This window comes from Acomys russatus, chromosome 29 (assembly GCF_903995435.1).
Source record: "Acomys russatus chromosome 29, mAcoRus1.1, whole genome shotgun sequence".
NCBI lineage: Eukaryota > Metazoa > Chordata > Mammalia > Rodentia > Muridae > Acomys > Acomys russatus.
Window position 1 is genome coordinate 30,628,802 of NC_067165.1, and position 22,925 is coordinate 30,651,726.

General features: G+C 38.9%; 1 protein-coding gene across 2 annotated transcripts in view; it reads right to left on the minus strand.

Moving 5' to 3' along the window:
* Kdm1a (lysine demethylase 1A) overlaps positions 1–22,925 on the minus strand; it is a 54,343-nt gene that overhangs the window by 16,988 nt on the left and 14,430 nt on the right. The window contains exons 3-9 of one of the 2 annotated variants that reach the window (XM_051172008.1): positions 15,508–15,567; positions 10,433–10,566; positions 7,775–7,853; positions 6,558–6,650; positions 5,718–5,824; positions 3,257–3,338; positions 1,286–1,380 (exon numbers count right to left, since the gene is read on the minus strand). In XM_051172008.1, the coding sequence (XP_051027965.1) occupies positions 1,286–1,380; positions 3,257–3,338; positions 5,718–5,824; positions 6,558–6,650; positions 7,775–7,853; positions 10,433–10,566; positions 15,508–15,567 (650 nt within the window). The remainder of the gene's footprint in view (positions 1–1,285; positions 1,381–3,256; positions 3,339–5,717; positions 5,825–6,557; positions 6,651–7,774; positions 7,854–10,432; positions 10,567–15,507; positions 15,568–22,925) is intronic. The other variant, XM_051172009.1, reaches the window with a different exon arrangement.

The window sequence follows — 22,925 nt, forward strand, 5'->3', positions numbered from 1 at the left end:
ACCTCACAAATGTGCCCCTCCCTCTTTTCACCCTGTTCCATCAGTCACTTCCACACACCTTCTTGCCTCTCGACTCTTCTACAGCAATTGGCTCTATCGAACCCTTGGCAAATCTGCTTCAACTTAGTCCTGCTGATAGGCTTTGGGTGATAGATTAAGCAAATTAAGCAAACTGGAAAAATGAGAGTATATTATAGTATTCTTCTTACTTTTGTAATATCTTTAAATTTTCATAATAAAAATTGGAGGGAGTTATTTCCATAGAAGTACCACTGGATTGCAGCAGAGAACTACCTTCAACTTTATTTCTGTTGCTGACTTTTGTCAAATAATTTATTAGTAAGTTAACACCTATTATATTTCTTTGCTCTCATTCTGCTTTGCTTATTTTGTTAGATGTCTCTCATAAGCCCTGGAAAGCAATCTGGACATGTTGGTGGACACAACCCAAAGCATTTCCTGAGCATCCCCTCTTTCTGACCAGAAGTCCATAGAACCCAAAGACAGCTAGGAGTAAATACAAGCATCACCTGAAATCATCACACAAGTCTTACCACGTTTGGTGACAATGGCTAAGCCATGACATATACAATATATAGCAAACCTTTCTTCCTCAAAATATAAAGTTGACAATATTTTTACATTCTCAGACAATGGACTCTCATCTAGACAGGAGAGTTGGTCAAATTTCTGCTAAACACAAACGTTTACATTTTACTTATGCCTGCAAAATCAGGACTGCCAGGAGCAGCCTAAGCCTGCCTGACCATGGCTCACCTACTCACATTTCTCAGACCATGTTCCTGCTACTCTCACACCAAGGACAAGAAAGAAGCTCCTAGGCATCTGACCATAAACACTTTAACTTACCTCTACTTCTGGGTAAGTGTCACCATTTGGCTGTTTACTAGCCCATCAGAAGCCTGAGTCTATACACACAAAGCGAAGTTATAAGAGCACACAGAGCTAAAGCACACAATGGAGGCACAGCACAAAAATAAGAAGAATCAGGTTCATTTCACGGGTCTCTCGAAAACGTGGCCAGGGCCAATTAACTGGGTAGCTAGCCTTCAGTAAACACCTATGAACAAATGCCTAAACAGACATATAAATTTGCACATATACCATTACCCCTTCCTATATAGCTCAGAGTTGAGAAACCAGCCAGGAAAATGCCAATTGTTTCTCAGTCTGTGTATTCAAGTCATGCTCAGTAATACATTCCCCTGGAATTATTTCCAACTGAACCAGACATTTTGGGAAGTTCTGTTTGTCACCAACTTACAGCTTGTCCATTGGCTTCATAAAGTGGGCATTTTTGCTTGATCTTGGCCAGTTCCATATTTACTTGTTTGCTGACGACAGCCATGGGATTCCCTCCTAGAAAAAAAACTCAAACAAATTCAGCCTATCCTTGAAAAGAAAAGCATCAAACTAAAAACTTCTTTACTCAAAATTTTAAAATGCTAAATTTGGCCTTGGTGGCTTATACCAAGACTACAGCACTTCTGAGGCAAGAAGCAGGAGGATGGCTTGTTCAAGGCTACCCCATGGGCTGGGGATGGAAATCAGTACTAGAGCTTGTCTCCCATTTTCAAGGCACTGAGTTGGATTCTCAGCAGGATTGCCAAAGGAATAAATAAATAAAACAGCTGAAAATGTATGGTGTCAATTATATCTTCTATTTTAAAGCTCACACTAAAAAAAAAAAAAAAAAAAAAAAAAAAAAAAAAAAAAAGTAAGACCAACATAAAAATATTAAATTAGCCAGGTTGTGGCGGTGGCTAATAATCCCTGTACTCAGGAGGCAGAGGCAGGCAGATCTCTATGAGTTCGAGGCTAGTGTGGTCTACAAAGTGAGTCCAGGACAGCCAGGGCTACACAGAGAAACCCTTTCTAAAAAACAAACAAACAAACAAACAAACAAACAAAAGCCAACAACTCAGGCTGGAGTTTAATTCCCACTGTGAGATGAGAAGGATGTACTTAATTCTACTTTTGCATTCAGGAGGTAAAAGCTTTGCAGGTGTAGATAGATAAGCATGAGTCCCTTGGCTGAATCGTACTAGCCTTAGAAGAATAAAACCTAAAGGCACTCACATGCCCCGTTTCTTGCCATATGACCTGAGCTACCCTCGACTAACAGCAAGAGGGCTATCAGATCACTGCCCCTTTGGCCTACTACCACAACTACAAAGAAAAAACTTCTTTCATTATGACTCACTGTCTGTCTGTGGTGTGTGTCCCTGTGACTCACTGTCTGTCTGTGGTGTGTCCCTATGACTCACTGTCTGTCTGTGGTGTGTCCCTGTGACCCACTGTCTGTCTGTGGTGTGTGTCCCTGTGACCCACTGTCTGTCTGTGGTGTGTGTCCCTATGACCCCTGTCTGTCTGTGGTGTGTGTCCCTATGACCCACTGTCTGTCTGTGGTGTGTGTCCCTATGACCCACTGTCTGTCTGTGGTGTGTGTCCCTATGACCCCTGTCTGTCTGTGGTGTGTGTCCCTATGACCCACTGTCTGTCTGTGGTGTGTCCCTATGACTCACTGTCTGTCTGTGGTGTGTGTCCCTATGACCCACTGTCTGTCTGTGGTGTGTCCCTATGACCCACTGTCTGTCTGTGGTGTGTCCCTATGACCCACTGTCTGTCTGTGGTGTGTCCCTATGACCCACTGTCTGTCTGTGGTGTGTGTCCCTATGACCCCTGTCTGTCTGTGGTGTGTGTCCCTATGACCCACTGTCTGTCTGTGGTGTGTCCCTATGACCCACTGTCTGTCTGTGGTGTGTGTCCCTATGACCCCTGTCTGTCTGTGGTGTGTGTCCCTATGACCCACTGTCTGTCTGTGGTGTGTGTCCCTATGACCCACTGTCTGTCTGTGGTGTGTCCCTATGACCCACTGTCTGTCTGTGGTGTGTGTCCCTATGACCCCTGTCTGTCTGTGGTGTGTGTCCCTATGACCCACTGTCTGTCTGTGGTGTGTGTCCCTATGACCCACTGTCTGTCTGTGGTGTGTCCCTATGACCCACTGTCTATCTGTGGTGTGTGTCCCTATGACCCACTGTCTGTCTGTGGTGTGTGTCCCTATGACCCACTGTCTGTCTGTGGTGTGTCCCTATGACTGTCTATGGTGTGTTATGGCAACAAAATAAACACAATACTCAAATCAGTACATTATAAAACTAACTACTGGTATAAATGTAAGCTCCATCTTTCTGGTATTAGATTGTGTATTACAATACCAAACTAAATTACTTACCAAGACCTGTTACTACCATGGCTCCCAAATCAGCTACATAGTTTCCTTTTCGAAATGTAGCAACCCGTCCACCTACACGATCCTGTTTTTTAGAAATTAAATGGTCAAAGTTATTTACTCTATTTTAACCATAATAACTCAGCACACCAGGATCCAATCTTTCATAATATAAAAGGAAAAGCGTTGTTTTCAGTTTACATGAAGTGCAAGAACTAGTTCTATGGGCACAAAATACACACCAATGATAACCTGAAGTTGAAGGAAACAAAGGTAGCAGCAAGCATGAATGTCAGAAGTGATGTGATATAAAACAATGTGTCAGCTAGAAGGCTACACACCCTACCCAGCCGTTCTGAGTGCATAGGATGCACAAGGCCCACTGAGAGAAAACATATGCTTATGCATTCCAACACTATATACCAATTTTCTACCACCATGATTTGATGCTTGCACTTTAATGACTATAGTCACTTTACCAAGTTGCCCTGGCTAGTATTAAACTGATGGGCTAACGTAAGTCTAAGCAGCCTGGACTAGAGAAACACTAGCTGCTGTAACTGGATCACTTCTCTGATAAATGCTCTCTCCCAAGCAACCTGATGGCTAGGAACCCTCTACTGAACATAAGCTGGTAATAAGAGCTTTTACTCCTAAATAGGTCAACTTATGTCTGGTTTGGGAGATTAAAAAAAAATTACTGAGCTACCACAATAACTTAAAATTATGGAAATTATCAAAGCACTTTGTAGATTTCATATGCACAACAATAACAACAACAAAAAGCAGAATAAAACCAGTTAGAGTATAATCCACGTAGGAAGAATCACAATAACCTGCTATGCCTTTCTTTACTCTTAACACAGTACAGAGCACACACACACACACAAAAAGTTCTATAAAGTTAAAGGAGTTTTTCAGTAATTACTAAGAGGTAAAGTTTCTTTTTGTTTTGTTTTGGTTTGTTTGGTTTTGTTTTAAATAAAAATCTTTGGGCTGGAGAGATGGCACAGCAGTTAAGAGCACTGGCTGCTCTTCCAGAGGTCCTGAGTTTAATTCCCAGCAACCATGTGGTGGCTCACAACCATCTATAATGTGATCTGATGCCCTCTTCTGGCCTGCAGGTGTACATGCAGGTAGAGCACTGTATACATAATAAATAAAAGCCACCAAAAGGTAAAATGTTTTTAAAAACTCATTTATGAAAACCATTTTTGTATCCGCTTCCTAAAGTTCCAAGCCATCCACCTTCAGCTTCTATTTCAAGATCCAGAAATAATAGTGAATACAATCAATTCTTTTGGCTTTACCTGGCCCTAAAAGACTCTGTTTATCTGAGTTAACTCCTTTTCCCTGTCTAACAAAGAATATAATTTAATCACTGAAAGTATCATCTTCTACAAAAGGAAGTTTATGGATACTAAATTAAAGAGTTCACTTTAGGGGCTGGACAGACAACTCAGTGGTTTAGAGCACTGGACAATCCTGTTAAGGATCTGAGTTCAGGTCCCAGCACTCAATGTGCAGCTCACAAGCAACTGTGATCCAGCTCAGGGGATTTGGTGCCCTCTTCTGGCTCCTTGAGAGCATACTCAGATGTATATATATCCACGCCCAGATTCATGCATAAAACATGTAATTAAGTAAAGACAAAGAGTGCTAATATAAAAAACTACCTGAAATCAGCCATGCAAAGGACTGATGAATGCCTTATGGTTGCCACATACTCAGTGATCACTTTGTAAAAATTTATTGTCAAAAATACTTTAGTGCTGCTCATTGACCTCAGTTACTCAAGTGACCCTAACAGTCACAGGAAGTGGAAGATGGAGCACAGTCTGCCTCTCTAGGCTTTGAATTAGATTGGTTGACATTACCCAGTTTATACATTTTCAATGGATAAAATATAAGAAAAATAATCACCACATTTTGGTCAATCCATGGGAATCTTCCACTCGGCTCCATTTTTAGCAACAGGCATTTTACACGGCATAGACTTTGGTAGATTTAAGTTTGCCTGACATTTATACAGTCTGTGGACTTGAATGTATACAGATCTAGATACATATTTCAACATATGTCCTCATAGTTGACTTTATATCCACATACAATACCTAGAGGTGTCTAGACTATGTACATGCAAGTGTGTACAGACATGCTTAATACAGATGTTATAATCTTTCAAATCACCATGCCAAAACCAACCAAACAAAATAAACTTGAGTGCTAGAAATGTAGATCAATGGTAGAACTATGTGCAAAGCTCTGGGTTTGATTCCCAGCACCAAACAACCATTAATATAAGTAAAAGCTATAGCAGCAACTTTACAGTGTCCAAAAATACTCCCTTACACTTTAGAAATCAGTCTGCGTAAGCACGAATTCTCATCTTTAAATTGCAGCAGGTAATTCCTTACCATGTTTCCATTAGGTCAGGAGTCTAATCCCAAAGTACAACTCTTACCCTGGCTTCTAGGAGTGTGACATCCATCCCAAAGCTCTGTAGCTGTCGAGCTGCTGCCAAGCCAGAAACACCTGAGCCTATGATAATCACCTTTCCTGTCTTTTTAGCTAAAAAGGAGAAAAGAGAACAAAAATTACAGTATTTTGTTATAGCTCAGAGTTTGTACTATTTTTCTCTGGTGAAAACTTCTGGTTTCTTAACATAATACCTTAAATAATTCAGTTACTTTTAAACTGTAGAAACTGTAAAAATAACAAATGTCTAAAACTTGTAAAAATTAATTCAATGCTGTAAATTTATAACCAAATTCACAAGCTTAAGTTGTGTTAGTAATTAGAAGTTCTGCAGCCTAACCTCTCAGGAAGGCCTGCTCACCTATTCACAGCTATGCTAGTGTGAGCATTTTCTTCAGAGCTTTATAACTTCTGTTTAAGTCATTATTAAAATTATTAAAATTTTCTAGAAAACCTTTCTCATTTAGATCCCTGGCAAACATTATTGAAACAGTATGAAAAGGGCAAATATTTAGACAAAAGAAAAAGAGAAAGAAGCACAGAGGAAAGCCTCAAAACCTGGTGTCTGCATAATTGCTTTCATTGCTAACAATTTTTTAGTTTCAAGCTTTAAAAACTGAAAACTAATCTTTTCCTAAAACCTTTTCAAACCAGAAATTCAAGAGAAATGTACATTTTAAAAAAACTTTGACTGATGAGCCTGAGAATATTTTCACTAGTGGAAACTTATGATAAAAATAAAATGTCACCAGCACCATTAATATTAAACACAGGCATAGAAGTCTTACCAAATACCACTTAACTCATTTGGTGAGAAAGTCCTTACTTGGTAAAGGTTTTATCCTCTTATAGATGCCAAAGTTGATAAGACCGTGACGCTCTAAGTAACTGTGAACTCGGTGGACAAGCACAGTATCGCCTGTAAATTAAAAACATGTTTATATTTCTAACGGTTTAAACAGAAAGTTCTTGTAACTCTTCTTTCTCCAATGTGAAGATATCCTACACACAACTCATGTGACCCTTAGTCGTGTGATTCTTTAGCAAACTAAGACACAGAAACATCAGGATAGAAGGCAGTACAAAATGTTCAACATAGAAATTAAATTGGGGTGGGAGGTGGATTGCTATCTGGAGATACAAAGTTGAGGCTGGCCTTCAACTACTGACTCTCCTGCTTCTACCCACAGAATGCTTAGGCCATGGGCATGTACCCATGCTCAGGCTATACTGGAATCACTCTGTAGACCTAGCTGGCTTCAAACTCACAGAGATCAGCCTACCTCTACCTCCCTAGTGCTGGAATTAAAGGCATGTGCCAGCACTGCCTGGCTAAATTGGCATTTTAAAGATGATATTATGGGCTGGAGAGATAGCTCAGCAGTTAAGCACTGGCTGCTCTTCCAGGGGTTCTAGGTTCAATTCCCAGCATTCACATGGAGGCTCACAACTACCTATAATAGAATCTTATACCATCTTTTGGTGTTCAGACACATATATATAGACAAAATACTCAAATACAAAAATATATCTTTAAGAAATATGATAATTACATTACAGATAAAATAGAGAATAAACCTTTGGAAGGTATGACCAATGTTTATATATTTTGGCAAAAACTTCCTAAGACTTTGTTGATGATAAACAGAAAGAAAAGCAAATAACTAGCTAATCAAATTACCAATGTATTCCATGGATCAAACGGAGACAATAGATCTGGGAAAGCACTTAGAAATGTTTTTGTCAATGTAATTTGCAGATCAGAAAAACAAACAAAAACTAACTTATTATAAAGGTCATTTCTGGAGCCAGGCGTGGTGGCACATGCCTTTAATCCCAGCAGTCAGGAGGCAGAGGCAGGAGGATCGCTGTGAGTTCGAGGACAGCCTGGTCTACAAAGTGAGTCTGGGACAGCCATGACTAATCAGAGAAACCCTGTCTCAAAAAACAAAACAAAACAAAAAAGGTCATTTCTGCACAACACAAGATGAAATAAATTGTCAACAGAAGCCACCAGGTTCTCCCAGCAAGCACAGTACTTACTGTTGTAAGGCGCTTCTAACTGTTGGAGAGTAGCCTCAAATGTCAGCTGAATCTTTGGGTTGTCCAACCATAACTGCAGCTGTATTTAAATGACATAAGTTGTATTACACACCCACAGATACACGTCATCTGACCAGTTGTGTCACCTGACCTCTTAAATGTAAGACTTCAACAATAAGGTTTTATATTCATATAAACAGTGAGGGTTATAGTCCTGGCAAGGAAACTATTACCGAACACAAAAGGGTACCAAATTAGTGAATTATTGAAGCGGGAGGCTATCTGACCTAAGAAAGAAAAATTTCTAAATAACCAATAGGAAACAGCTAGGACTTAAACCTGGGGTTATGTAATTCTAGATACTGAGAGGATAAAAATCACACTGTTGGGCTGTTACACAGAGAAACGTTGTCTCAAAAACAACAACAACAAAAAGCACATTGTTATAATTATGTAGGTATACAGATGCTGAAAAGTGTCAACAATGGTCCCTCAGTTTTGAGTCGAACAACTAATTAATGCCTTGGCCTTGGTGGATCGGGTCAGTGGAAAAACACAAGAGTACCTAGGAGTCTAATTCTGAGACAACCAAGAGGAGATACAAGACAGGAAGCTAAGAGGAGGTAAGTCTGCACTGTGAGAGTGACGTAAACGTACAGAGGAGCCTAGAGGAAAAGAATGGAGAGGACCTCACTTAATGGAGAGCTGGGAAGAACCTGACTGACCACATGTCAGAGACGCAGGAGTCTATCAGAGTACTATATAACTAAAGCCAAAATAGTGTATTTAAGAAAGAAACAAAAGGGAACAGTGAATTATTTCAAAGCCAGCAGATGAAGAATGAAAAAATTATAGCATAGCCAATGATTTTCAATGAGTTTAAAAAGAAATGCTCTCCAAGGTAAACAGACAGGGAAGCATGCATGCACTTTCTGTGAGTTGAGGCCTTGTCTACAAAGTGAGTTTATGACAGCCAAGGTTACACAGAGAAACCCTGTCTCGAAAAACAAAGCAAAACAAGCGCAGAAACATGCATTACATGAAACAAAATCAAGGCAATTTTATCTAAAACTTCCCCTAAACAAATATTGATAGCTCTATACACCTGTTGACTCAATCATGAGACATATCAATGTCAAGATTTATAAGCTAAGACATTTCCATTCACTTAAATACCAACTTTATAGTGTTTCAAACCTCTAGTATAACTGACCTGCCCGTCATCTTAGCTATATGGTACTTTGTGATTCAAATTTAGCAGCAGTTGTACAACCTAGTAGCCAAACTAAAGAACTAAGTAGGAGCTAAAAAGCAAACATGGCTCAAGATATCTTAGAGGCATATTCAAAACACGAGAAACTCCACAGATACTATGAGAAAACGATGGGTATGTTATAAATAGCACCTTGCAGCCTGGCACAGTGAAGCATGTCTTTAATCCCAGCGCTTGGAGGCAAAGGCAGGCGGATCTCTGTGAATTCGAGTCCAACTTGGTCTACAAAGTGAGTCCCAGACAACCAGGACTACACAGAAATTCTATCTTGAAAAATCAAAACCAAAAAACAAACAAAACCCAAATAACACCTTGCCCTCCCTAATAGCTAAAGAAATTTGTTTTGTTTTAAGACAGGGTCTTATATAGCCTAGGCTCAGCCTCCTGAATGCTGGCTGCAGGTAAAGGCAAGGCTACCATGTCTGATAGCTAAAAAATTTTTGGTAAAGGACATTTTCAAAAATTTACAGCATACAAATGATTACCACATAACTAAAATGACAGGTCAGTTATACTGGAGATACGAAACATGGGAATGCCAGGGCATAAGTGAATGGAAACATATTCCAGACACAGAACTGAAAACACATTAAAACTAGTTAAAGTTTAATTACAGCAAAGTAAAAATGGAAACTTAAGTTTCTAAATAGTTAAATATTTCTAATAGAAAAGTTAAGTTTCTAAATAGCTAAGTGGTCCAACTGTTAGGAAAAATACTATAAAGTTAATCCAGAGGAAGTTAAACCAGGTGACAAAACAGAGTTAAGGATGCAGCTTTGAAGGGAAAGGCAAAGTGGCTGCTTAAAGTAGTTTATATCTGGCTGAGGATATGGCTCAGTGGTGAAACACTTGCCCAGTTAGTGTGTAAACAGCCAATCTCCAGCACTCCTCCCCACCCCACCCCACCCCAAAAAGGGTTGAGACAAATTTTGTTTCAATGTAGATTTTTAATATATTTATGAGGTATGAGAAGGATCCTTTAAAAAGAATGCAAATAGAACCCCAACTTATAGAAATAAAACTTTGCCCCCATCACTTTCCAGTACCCATGTTGGATGGCTCACAACTGCCTGTAGCTCCAGCCCTAGAACATCTAGGATACCTGTGGATTCTATGGATACCTGTATTTATATGCACACACCCATACAGGTATACAAGCATGCACATACACACATGTGCAAAATAAAACACAATAAACATTAAATCTTCTTAAATAACTAAAGGAAAAAACAAATTTTCTCTGGCAATAGTTATATATGGGATAAAAATAATACAAATGATTTAACTGCTTTTTCTGCTCTTCAATTTTGTTTTTCAATATTCCTTATAAAAGTCATGGATACTTTTCAAAATTAAAGTGAAAAAAGAGAGGCATAGACACTTACTGTGCGGTTCCTGATGAACAAAAAAACCTTCTGTGTCTGCTGGGGCCCACTGATGATGTCAGGGAAACAGGCTGCTTCCTGAGAGGTCATCCGGTCATGGGGAAGTCTGCTTTGAAAAGCTGCACCCTCCACACCTAGCAAAGGAAGCAGAGGGCCACTAGAACAGTGCATACGGGCATAGACCAGTGATGAGGAAACCTTAAATGCCTCTTCTGCCTGAAGACAGCTGTAAATTTTGCCTAATTCACAGACTGATACTGCCTTCAAAAAGTTGTTTGTTTTAAATTTTGCCTCAAAAGTTAAAATTTCAAGCTTAACATCTCAAAGTTTATTAATGAAGTAATTACAACAAGCCATTTACAATATTTTCATCCATCAATCAGATAAACTGAATTATATTCTAATTACAATAAATACTGCAGATACCATACAATACAATTTAAAGGAGAGGGGGGGGGGGAAGGAAAAGTACACTAACAGGCCAGGAGTTAAAAAATGCAGTCACAGGCCTTCATTTGAGATTACAGCATGAAATGGAAAGTTGAAAACTCAAAACAGAAGAATACACAAGCTCATCATGAGCAGGATGAACTAAGTCCTCATTATCTAGCGTTGGCAAGTGGGCAGAGAAATCAAGCAGATTGTCATGGTTAAGTCAGAAGTAGACCAAGAGTTTACTTTTTCTGTCAGCAACATTAGAAATACTTCACTCTATACAAGTGAAATGCTGCTATGCACAGTGTATGACACAGTATACCCAAAGAAAATGAGTTACTCTGAGATTACTTAAATTTGGCTTTTAAATATTTTATAAGCTGGTGGGTTTTATCATGTTTGTAAGCGATTCTTGGAAAGGCAGGCACATGCTGGGGTTACAGCTCACACATCTTAAAAACACTAACCCAGGCAGACAGGCCTGAATGCAAGTGCTTACCCAGCCCTAGAGCCAATCCCCAGCAAATTTCCACTCCAGAACCAGGAGAGGGACAAGAGAAGTTACAATTTTTAGAGTTTCTGAATTCAACATCATAAAGTATTACAGTAAGTAAGAAAGCAAGACAAAAGTACCTATATATAATATTTAAAAGTCAGAGAACAAGAAGTTGGAAGCAATGACGTAAGGGTTTAGTAACGACTAGAACTAAAAGAACACAGCAGGTACAAATTTAACCTGAAGACTGTAGCTCCTCTACCAAGGGATCTGTTTCCACAAAGACATTCAAATGGCAATCACCACTTAGAGAAATCCACAGTTAACAAAAAAGCCAAGTAAAATTGCCCAGTGCTGACAGAGGCTACACACTGGAAATAGCTGTTCTCCCACAACAGCACTGCCCACCACTAGATGTAAGCACAGGGCAAACCCCTGAGCTGCACACCACTAAATAACCAACAATCCTGTATTAGCTAACTCCAACCTAAATCAAAGATGGTCAGAACAATTAAATATCCCTCAAAGGATAAAAAAAAAGAGCCATATCATTGCAGGTGGCATGTGATATTACTTGAGGAGGAAGTGGTGGTGGAAGAGGTACCAACTGGGGCAGAAATTTTCTAAAATTATACAGCTTTGATGTCCCTGTCCCCTACCTCAAACCAAAACAACTAAACAAAAACCAGAAATCAAACTCTAAAATATCTTAACTCCTTATAATGAATAGTTATCTACTCACTACAGTTTAGTGCTCAGGCCAAGTACTTCATAGGTTATAGTTCATGTGTGTACTATTAACGTAAAATTAATGATCACTATAAAATTCCCACTACACTCCACTTCTCCGTTGACTGTGGTGGTGCCTGTCATAATGCCAGCACTCTAGAGGCAGAGGCAGGAGGAGCCTAAGTTCAAGGTCGACCTGGGCTTTATGGCAAAACCCCACCATGAGCCCAACCAAAACATCAACAAACACTCTTCTTTGGCTTGCCAAAAATAATTTTCTTTCTTAGCTATACTATATTACGTCCTGGCTTTAAAAGTGGTGAATTAATTAACACTTCTACTAAACCAGATTATTTTTCAACAGCAGGAAAAACTATGTGGGAAAAATAATCCCCCCAAATTTCATATGACACTTGTTTCCAAGAGGCAAGTGTTCTTGGGGAAAAACAAATAAAAAAACTACATATACTTGGTTAACTCTGGGCATCTGAGGAGTATGTAACAACTGAGATAAGTTTACACAGCAATTTCAAAGTACTTCTCTAGATCAGGAATCAAAAATGTTATACAAATGCAAATAAGAAACTAAAAAGGTGGTATAATATATCAGAAGCAATATCCTCTACAGCTCCATCCTCCTGCTCTGACTCTGTGATACCAAGTTCTCAAACTGAAAAAGACCTCTAGGACACTCGCTGAGGTGACTGCTCACACACAGGCCTGGTGCTCTCCTCAGTACTCAACAAATCAAAACTCTCAGTAGTTATGTTATTTTTTGTATTTAGGGATAGAGTGTTATTTAAAGGATGAAGGCCATTATAAAAACTGGGCAACAAGATTAAAAAAGCAAATCTAGACTTTTTTTTTTTCAAAGAAAACAACAAAAAGTTAATTTGGCATAAGCTGTCCAGAAGCTAAATCAAAGCTTCTTTCCTATGGAATATTTACAGGATGAAAACAAAGATCACTTTGGATAATCCAACATCTCATAGCAATCTCCTTTACAGGAAACCTGCTGACCTGGATAATGTCTTTTTTTTTTTTTTTTTTTTTAAAGTAACCAACAGTACACAGAATTCAGAAGTAATTTGCATTTGGCTCTAGAATATAATTTTTACTTCTGTGTGTGAGTACACTGCACTAAACACAATCTATTATTCTAGAAATTTAGAAAATTACAAAGACGCTGTCTAAATTTTTAAAAAGCCTCAGCCTGCCTAGCTTCAGTCCTATCTCCCACCCCTCACAGAGTTAAGTTCTAGAAGACCCTTCCTTCTAGTCTGCAATCATGCTAAACTACAACGCCCTTTCTGACCACCTGACCGCTGTCTCTAAAAACACGCAAAACCTTCCTTTTTTAAAGGAACAGCCTACATTCTCCAGGGCGGGTCAACTAGAGAAAGGGGAGGAGGCAGGGAGGCAGCACTCTTAAGCATTTTAAGCCACAAAACTACTTTGCCCTGATCTCTATGAGATGCAAATAGAATTTTAACAAGGGCTAAGTTACACGGAAGTTAAAGAAGGGAGGCCTGCGTGTATCAGTTGCCTTTGATTATTGTTTTAAGAGATAAATTAACTAGATTTCAGGCTGAAAGTGGAAACAAACAAATGGCTGATGGGATCTAGATAAAGTCTTTTCTTAAAATCAGCAGAGGTGTATCAAATCCTACAACAATTTTAAAATAAAAAGAGTAAAGGCGGGAGAAAAGCACAGTCAAGAGCTCTCACATTTACAGGCTTTATTTGTAGGGCAGATGCCTGCAGATCAGTATGTAGAACAGTCTACAGGCTAAGAAGCAAGGTCCCTGAGTGCTCACTTCACAGCTGCTGGTTTACTGCTAAGATTCTTTGTTCTGTCAGGCTCTGACTCAGGGACAGGGGGGCACACAACACTACCTGTTTGACGGCAGGAGCTAGACAAGATGACCTCAAGCTCCCTTCTAGCGCTAAGATTTAGGAGATACACATCAAGATGGATCTTAAGAAATCCAAGATACAATCCTGGCCACAAGGAACCCTCAAAGTTCCCTGGCTTCATTTGGAGAACGCTAACCACGTAGGCACGTTTTAAATTCTGACTGTGTCACACATGTATGCTTCTGAACATTGCAAGATCTAACCTAGATTGGCGGGGTCACATCATTCACCACCCTCCTGGCAATACCCAGAACTATGCTCTACAGTTTCACATGACTGCCTGCTGTTGTATCAGCAATACAATATGCTGTTTATGTAAGCAAAGAGGAACAGTTTCTAAAAAACAAAAACCAACAAGAGAACTTGATTTCCTTCAGATTAAGACTCTAGAGGCTGTGTTCATCAAGTTTCAAGGAAGATCTCCTGTATCACTCCGTGAAAGCAATCTCTCTGAAGAAGCATCTCCTTGGGACAGTATGGAAAGATCTCCACTTAGAACATTCCAATCCTCTTGACTATCAACTACCAACTACTCTATCTCCAAGGAACTACCTCTGGTCCAAAACAAAGCACAAATAGATCCTGAATCTGCTAGACACAAACTACAACAGACAAATATCCTAACCTATACTTAAATGAAAGTTGACAGCCTTCAATAGTAAGTAATAAGTATTCCAATTTCTTCAAGTGTCTAAACAAATCAGCTTTGGGCCCTGGTGCATGTTCATTCTCTTGTTCTCTCGTTCTCTCTCTCTCTCTCTCTCTCTCTCTCTCTCTCTCTCTCTCTCTTTCTCTCACACACACACACACACACACACACACACATACACACACACTCACACACACACACACACACACACACACACACACTTCAAAGGACGAAAAGATGAAAGGATGAAAGACAAACATGTTACTTCCAGTTCTTGGAACAAGCCTAATTGTTCCAAATGACTGTCCGACAAGTCCTTTACTTTTTCCTAGAAGTAAGAATCTATAGTTTGATCTAAACAGAGAGAGCCCTACGAATATTCTTTTTCTTAAAGGTAACTTTTACCCTAGAAACAAAATAATTCAACTGTCATTACATACTGTTAGCTGGAAAAAGTACCTAGCACCAACAATCATACCTATGAAGGTGTCCCCTGCAGTCTAGTCCTAGAATACCTTAGCAGTGTTTAGACCTTCCAGTCCATGGTTTCTTGTCTTTGACTACTGCTACATTTCTCTTTAAAGGTCCCACTGACTCCCAAGAAAATTACCCACCATCTCCTCAAAAACATGAAGAATGGAGGGCTGAGATCGGCCTGAGGACTTCAACAGTCTGCTTGCTTTTGTTCTGGCTACACTCTCTACTCACACTACCCTCTCCTGTGGGTTACATTACCCCTGCGCTTCTGGCTACAATGACAATACCATAGCCAAAAACACTTGCAAGCATCAATCACTCCCTGACTTGGCGGCTCTTGCTAAAGTGGCAAGCATCTAATGCCACCCTCACCTGATGCTTGGCCGTCTCCATACCCTCCAGAACTGTCGTCTTGAAGTCCTCCTGCTTGCCCTGTGGAAGGAAAGAGGAGAACTCAGGGACCTTACTCCATAAATTAAGATAATATTTGGACATAAAGGCCTAATAGTTGGTGACTCAAGAATTTACCACCAACTAGTAAACCCGTATCAGAGAGCTCTTTCTGGAATAAGGCCCAGGGAATTACATCATCTTTCAAATTCTGATCAGGAAATTTCAACTTCACATGCTGGTCCTTGTTGAAAGGCAGTAGAACAAGTACATAGTATTTCTAATCCCTAAATTCTTGCTGCCAGTCGTATTTAATAAGTCTGGATGGGGATGGGAGATGGATTCTAATGTCCTGTAACTAACTGCTGCTACACTGAGAGGGTCTGCTATAAGACCTGAAATTGCAACAATTTAGCATCAATGCAAAAGTCTCTTAGTTTTCTATCTAAAAAGACAACAAGCAAATGACTGGCAATCTTAGTAAAAAATCCTGTCCTCATCAAAGCAGGGGATGTAACTAGAAGACTCAGCACCAAAAGTAGTTTTGTTTACCACACACAGTAGATAGGACTGGACTGAATATTCCAGTGTTTCCTTAGTAAAGACATCCTGTAATCAGAGGCCAAGCTACAGACCAGAGACTCAAGGAACTCGGCAACATCCTAGGGGAACTTCTACCTTAAGCTATATACTAAGCCTTGCTTTAAAAAACAAAAACAAAACAAAACAAACAAACAAACAAAAAAAACCCCTCTACAATGGTGCTTTGTAGAACTTCAAGAATCTAAGCTTTAAATTAATCAGAAAATATCAACAGACTATCTTCTACAATCTAATCAAGACAGACACCATGATCTTAAGCTTCCAGCCCCCTGGCACACTGCAGGGATATCACCATGTGGACTCTGAAAGTAGGGAAACATAATCTCTCAGTGATCTGAACTTAAGACAAGCTTCATTAGACAGTTTACCTTAGAATATCCGCACAAGACAGCAGATTGATTTTCTACCATTGAGTTTGAAGGAACAGTAAAGTCAAACAATTACAGCCCTTATAAAAATGTTCCAAGGTCTATGAAAAGTTAAATGATAGCTCTATCCAAAATATTAAGGACTGAAATTCAAGCAGTGACTTTTGAGAACACTATAATAATGTGCTGGTAGATAGCAGACACTTTTTAAAAGATCATTTTCCTGTGCTCTTGTCTAAAGAACCCACTTGGTTCTAGAAGGTTCTTTGGCTTATAACAAGATTATCATGTATATAACTTTTTGTTTAGAGCCCCTAAGAAAAAAACCCGTAGGCATGAGAAGACTGAACTGCTAACACAATCTACAAGCTAATCTTGAGAACACAGGCCCTACAGCTTAAATCAGCAATGTCCACTCTTGCTATGATCTTTTATTCCTAAAAGTGTTGTGGGCTTAAAAAAAAAAAAATCATTGTTGGTTTGTTTCTGAACAGAGCTAAGGTAGATCGGAATATTAAATCCTATTTGGAAAAAGAAGAGTGGGCTCATAACAGTAAAACAAATACAGCTGAAGAATAACATTTGAACATTAGCTGTTCTCTCAAATGATGTTCCTGACTTGGCAAAAGTGAAGGTTTCTTATAGAAACATATTGCTACTAAACAAAACAAAACAAAAAACCTAATAGAGAAGAAAAGCACCCTTCTCGTCGGTTTTTGAGATAGGGTCTTGCAATATAGCTCCTGCTGTCCTGAACTCACTACATACAACAGGCTGGACTTGAACTTACAAAGATCCACCTGGCTCTGCCTCTCAAGTGCTGGGATTAAAGGCATGTGACACCACACCAGGCTGTAAAACCACTTTCAATTGGTCACTGACACTCAATATTCCACCCTTTCTATTCCTATCATTTCCCTTTCTCCAACTACATGTCATGCAATAAGCAGATTTGTTTAAGCTACAAATAGCTCTACTCATTTTTTCATTGTCAACAGTAGTCAACAAAAAGACATTTCTTATTCATGATCACTGTGCTACAAAGAATGAACAAAGTATAAGGTAAGGCAGTCTTTCTTGCTTCTGCTTTTAAAAGTACATTTTTAAAGTTCTTATAAAGACAGTGAGCAAGTATAGTAGTGCATGCCTATAAATAACCCTGATGACTTGGGAGGCTAAAGAAAGAGGATGCCAGGTTCAAGTCCAGCCTGGCTTACATAGCAAAACTCTTTGTTTTTACCAAGATACTGTTAGTTAATAAGAATATATAGGAGAATTTAGAAGCTATCTAATACCCTAGAAATATTTTTAAAGGCTTTTTCATAATATGAAAAAAATTCAAATCCAAAGTATCCTGTGGGTAAACAAAAGGATAAATGCAAAGGGTAACTAACATACAGCATAGGAACTGATGGAAGGCAAAACTAAAATATTCTTTGTTTGATTTGTTTTGTTTTGTTTTTGAAATAGGTTTTTCTCTGTGTAGCCTTGGCTGTCTTGGACTTACTTTGTAGACCAGGCTGGCCTGGAACTCACAGAGATCTGCCTGCCTCTGCCTCCTGAGTGCTGGGATTACAGGCTGAACCACCTAGCCTGGATAAAACATTCTTAGTAAGACTTAGAAAGAAGATTTACCTATTTGCCTAAAAGTTTAATTTGTTTAGAAGTGAAAGGATGTGGTTATTTTCTAACCATTATATACTTGTGTGTTCACCCAGTTTTCAAAAGAGCTGAAAAGATTCCTCTTTGGTTTTGGTTTTGGTTTTGGTTTGTTTTTAAGACAAGACTTCATGTACCCATTTGCTATTATGTATCTGAAGATAACTGAATTTCTGACCTACCTGGGGCTCCCTTCCAAGTGCCTGGATCATAGGCTTGCACCACCACTGAATGAAGAACAAGTAATCTCTCAACTGAGCTACATTCCTAGGCTCAAAAGGGTTTGTTTACTTGTTCTGCAGTGCTGAGCACTGAACCCATGACCTTACGTACACTAGGCAAGCATTCCATTACTATGCTATATCCCAGCCTAGAATCTTGTTTTCTTTTCTTTTCTTTTTTAAGATTTATATTTATTATTATGTATACAGTGCTTGCCTGCATATACACTCACAGGCCTGAAGAGGGCATCAGATCACACTACGGATGGTTGTGAGCCACCATGTGGTTGCTGGGAATTGAACTCAGGACCTCTGGAAGAGCAGTCAGTGCTCTTAACCTCTGAGCCATCTCTCCAGGCCCCCATCTTTTTTGTTTTCTAAGACAGGCTGGTCTTGAACTTGATGCACATCTGAGCACAGACTTGAACTCTTGCTTTCACCTCCCAAATGCTGTTACAAGTCCCTCTGCCGCTGAGTTACAGCCTCAGTCCTGCCAGATGTCCTTATTGTGAATATTCTGGATGAATATGACAGGGGCTACACAATGTGAGCCTCCTTTACAAATTTCAGTGTTGGGATTACAATCGTGGGCTGTCACATCCAGTTCATCATTTTCTTCATAAGGGCACAGATACAAATACTAACAGCCAACTTTCCACATATTTAGCATATATAAAAAATCTTATTCATCTAACCTGGGACTCTCCAGACCTTAGGATTCTGCTCCTTACATGTGAAAGCAAGCGGTTATCTTTAATAAGTAAAAATTCAAGATAAAAAAAAATAAAAATATTCAAAAGTAACTTTTTTGGCACCACTGCCTTATTTTCATTTCAGCCACCATATGCACACACAAGTGCTCAAACATGCAGCAACAACAACAAATTCCTCAAGCGCTACTTAGGTCATGTGTGCACAACTTCTCCAAATCAACAATCAGTCTTTGGCTTATCTTCTGTAACAACTGTGGGACTGTCCCCTTTAGGGCTCCAGTTCCATCACTAGATGCTTCCTCATCTTGATTTAAACACCCAAGGGACCATTTTTTCCAACATCTTAAAACAGAAGTCAGTGTTGACCTTCAAATACTCAAATATATGGAGGTGAAAAGGACCAGTTTGCTGACCCTGAGAACTTCCTACTTTAACTAGTTTCTTGTAATTACATCTACATTTGTAATTTCTCTAAGTAGCTTGATAAACCTCTAAATCTTCTTAGAAGAAATGACTGTTTCAGAAATGAGATGTCAATCTAGTCACGTCACACCTTGGTAAATTAGCTTGGTAATAAGAAATCATTATTTCAAAAATTAAAAAGCAAAAATGTAAAACTCTTCACTGAACACACAAATCCCCATTTTATTAACAATCAGGGCAATTTTGTGTTTAATAATTTCATAATTTAGCCAAGCGTGGTGGCACACGCCTTTAATCCCAGCACTCAGGGGGCAGAGGCAGGTGGATCTCTGTGAATTCGAGGCCAGCCTGGTCTACAAAGTGAGTCCAGGATAGCCAGGGATACACACAGAGAAACCCTGTCTCGAAAAACCAAACCAAATCAAAACAAAAAAATTAATTTCATAATTTGATGTTTAATGGATACCTATGCTAAGCACCAATACAAAAAGAGAGGAGAACTCCTTCTTTAAAAGAGCTTATTTGGAAAAATATGAAAAATACCCATAAAGCAACTTTTAAGACATGAAATAAGCTAATAGACTTGAGGATCGGGGATGATTTTCTTTTCTTTTTTTGGTTTTTTGAGACAGGGTTTCTCTGTGTAGCCTTGGCTGTCCTAGACTCTCTTTGTAGACCAGGCTGGCCTTGAACTCACAACAATCCACCTGCCTCTGTCTCCCAGGTGCTGGGATGAAAGGCGTGTACAGGTCTCGAAGCATTTGGATAGACTGAGAGGCCCAAAGCATCCAAAGGCAAAGAGACAATCAGATGCAGTATGCAGAATATGGCATAGCACACTTAACTAGGGAGATGGTCTGGAACAGCAGTGGGAGAGCAAGCAGAGATAGCCAACTGCTAGGCATGTCCAGTTTGTAGCCCACACGACACATGAGGCTGAGAAGAACCATAAATGTGGCCCCAAAACTCTGTGAACTTACTTAAATCATTATGAGAGCTTCTTACAACTATTTTTGTGACTCAACTATATGGTTCACCAGTGTGAACTTTGTAGATGTTAACATTAAGCCATTATGTCCAAACCTTGGACACCCCGAAACCTAATCTTGATCTTAGCATTAATGGAAGAAAATTGATCTTTAGCAAGAACGCAGTACAAAATGTATTTTACTTAAACTAATCTGACTACTTTGTAACAGATGTCTTGGAGAAAGAAGTGACCTAGAGAAAGAAAATGAAATTAAAAAGCAATAAAATAACTTACATGTAAAATGTAACATAATGAATATGTAAACAATACTTAGCAAATCATAAAGGCTGTGTACATGAGGATATAAAGGGATAAAGGACTTTAAAGATTACTCCATTTTAATTTAGGAGAATGGTAATGCAATTGATAAAATGGGAAGAGATAAACTGAAATGGGATTATCCTAAAGATGTCTGGAAATTAAAGACTAGAACACAGAAGGAACAATAAATCTAAATGTTTTAAAACTGCATGAACATATAACTAAATACATGATTGATTTTAGGAGAGTAATCAAAGACTTAATTTTTTTTGTTTTGTTTTGTTTTGGTTTTTGGTTTTTGGTTTTTTGTTTGTTTGTTTGTTTTTCGAGACAGGGTTTCTCTATGTAGCCTTGGCTGTCCTAGACTCACTCTGTAGACCAGGCTGGGCTGGAACTCACAGTATGACTCCTGCACACTTGTTCTGTCCTGTACCACATAAGCACATGCACATAAAATGTTTTAAGAGAGAACATCACTACTTTGTACTACCTTTCTGTTATCTCCATATTAAAAAGTAACTATAAAAACACCATTCAAAACTGGGTGTGGTGGTGCATGCCTTTGATCCCAGTACTCAGGAAGCAGAGGCAGACAGACTTCTGTAAGTCTGAGGCCAACCTGGTCTACAAAGACTCCAGGATAGCCAGGGCTCCATTACACCAAGAAACCGTATCTCGAAAAACAAAAACAAAAAACAAACAAAAACTAAACAAAACAACAAAAAATTACAAAGCAAACCACCAAACAACAACAAAAACCCCCAATACCATTCAAAAGCTGGGCATGGCAGTTAGCACACCTTTAATTCCACCACCACTCAGGAGGCAGAGTAGATCTCCTTAAAATTCCAGGCCAGCCTGATCTACACAGTGAGTTCTGGGACAGCCAGGGATACAGAGAAAGCCCAGTCTCAAAATCAAAACAAAACATCAACAATAAAACACAAAACACAAACAAAAAAACATTCAAGAGTCTGGAGATAAGGGCTCCTGTTTATCTGGCAGGACCTGCAGTGAACCCCCAGCTCTCCGATTTAGTGACTCAAAACTGCTTGTAACTCTAGTTTCCAGGGATCAGATACCCTCCTTCTGGCCCTCAGGCAACCAAGCATACATGGTACATATACACACAGACACACACACTCATATATATAAATAAAAATAGTAAAAACAATCTAAAGTATCATTAAGATAAACTCAATACACTTTTTCCTACTACCTATTTGACCCAATTCTGTGCAAAATAAATGTCTGTTAGAATAAGTGTAAAGCAAAGTAAACGAGATTCACAGAGGTAGGAAAAAAAAAAAAAGACTCTTCAAGCACACTAGAAGTCTTTTAACGATGCTAATGACTGTCAGTATTTGAGGAACAATATTATTCTAAATATAATTCATAGGTTTCAACTGAAACAGAAATCCCAGAGTTACACCATCATTATAAAAATGAACAACCTTCCTAATGTCTATAAGAAACAACCAACCTTCATAATGTCTAGAACTAAGAAAGGGCTCTGCTGAAAACAGGCTATCCCTCTTCACCATGCCAGAAGAAACAGAAGTCAGAACAGTAACCACGGAGACAAAGTAAGAAGTCAACACATAGGAAGCTGCTAGGGAAAGCAAACCTTTTTTGAAATCAACAGAAAGAGTATTTTTTACACATTATTTACCCACATCCCACAGTACAGATTTTCCTGATCCCTATTTTATGCCGTCTTGATTCATAGTGTAGATTTCAAAATGCTTCAAAGAAAATGTATAATTCTGATTCTCAGTTATACTACAAGCTTAAGGTGTCTGAGCAGTAAAAACAAACAAACCCCAAAACTTTACTTTTCTTATTTATCTGTTTTTAAAATTGTCAGTATCAAACTTTATTCTGGCTCCACTATTAAAAGTACCAGTGTAACATTTCATACCAATGTTTACTATTATCTTCAAAGTTGCACATATTTGACAATAATGTACTAAATTGACATTCGAGTTTCCAAAACAATCTATGTAGTTTATAATCTGACCTGAATCTTTTTTCTGGCTAACATGAATAATCCTATTCTTATTCCTAGTTCAACTTTATTGTTCAACATAATGGTAGAATGCACACTTTCCCAATGGAATCC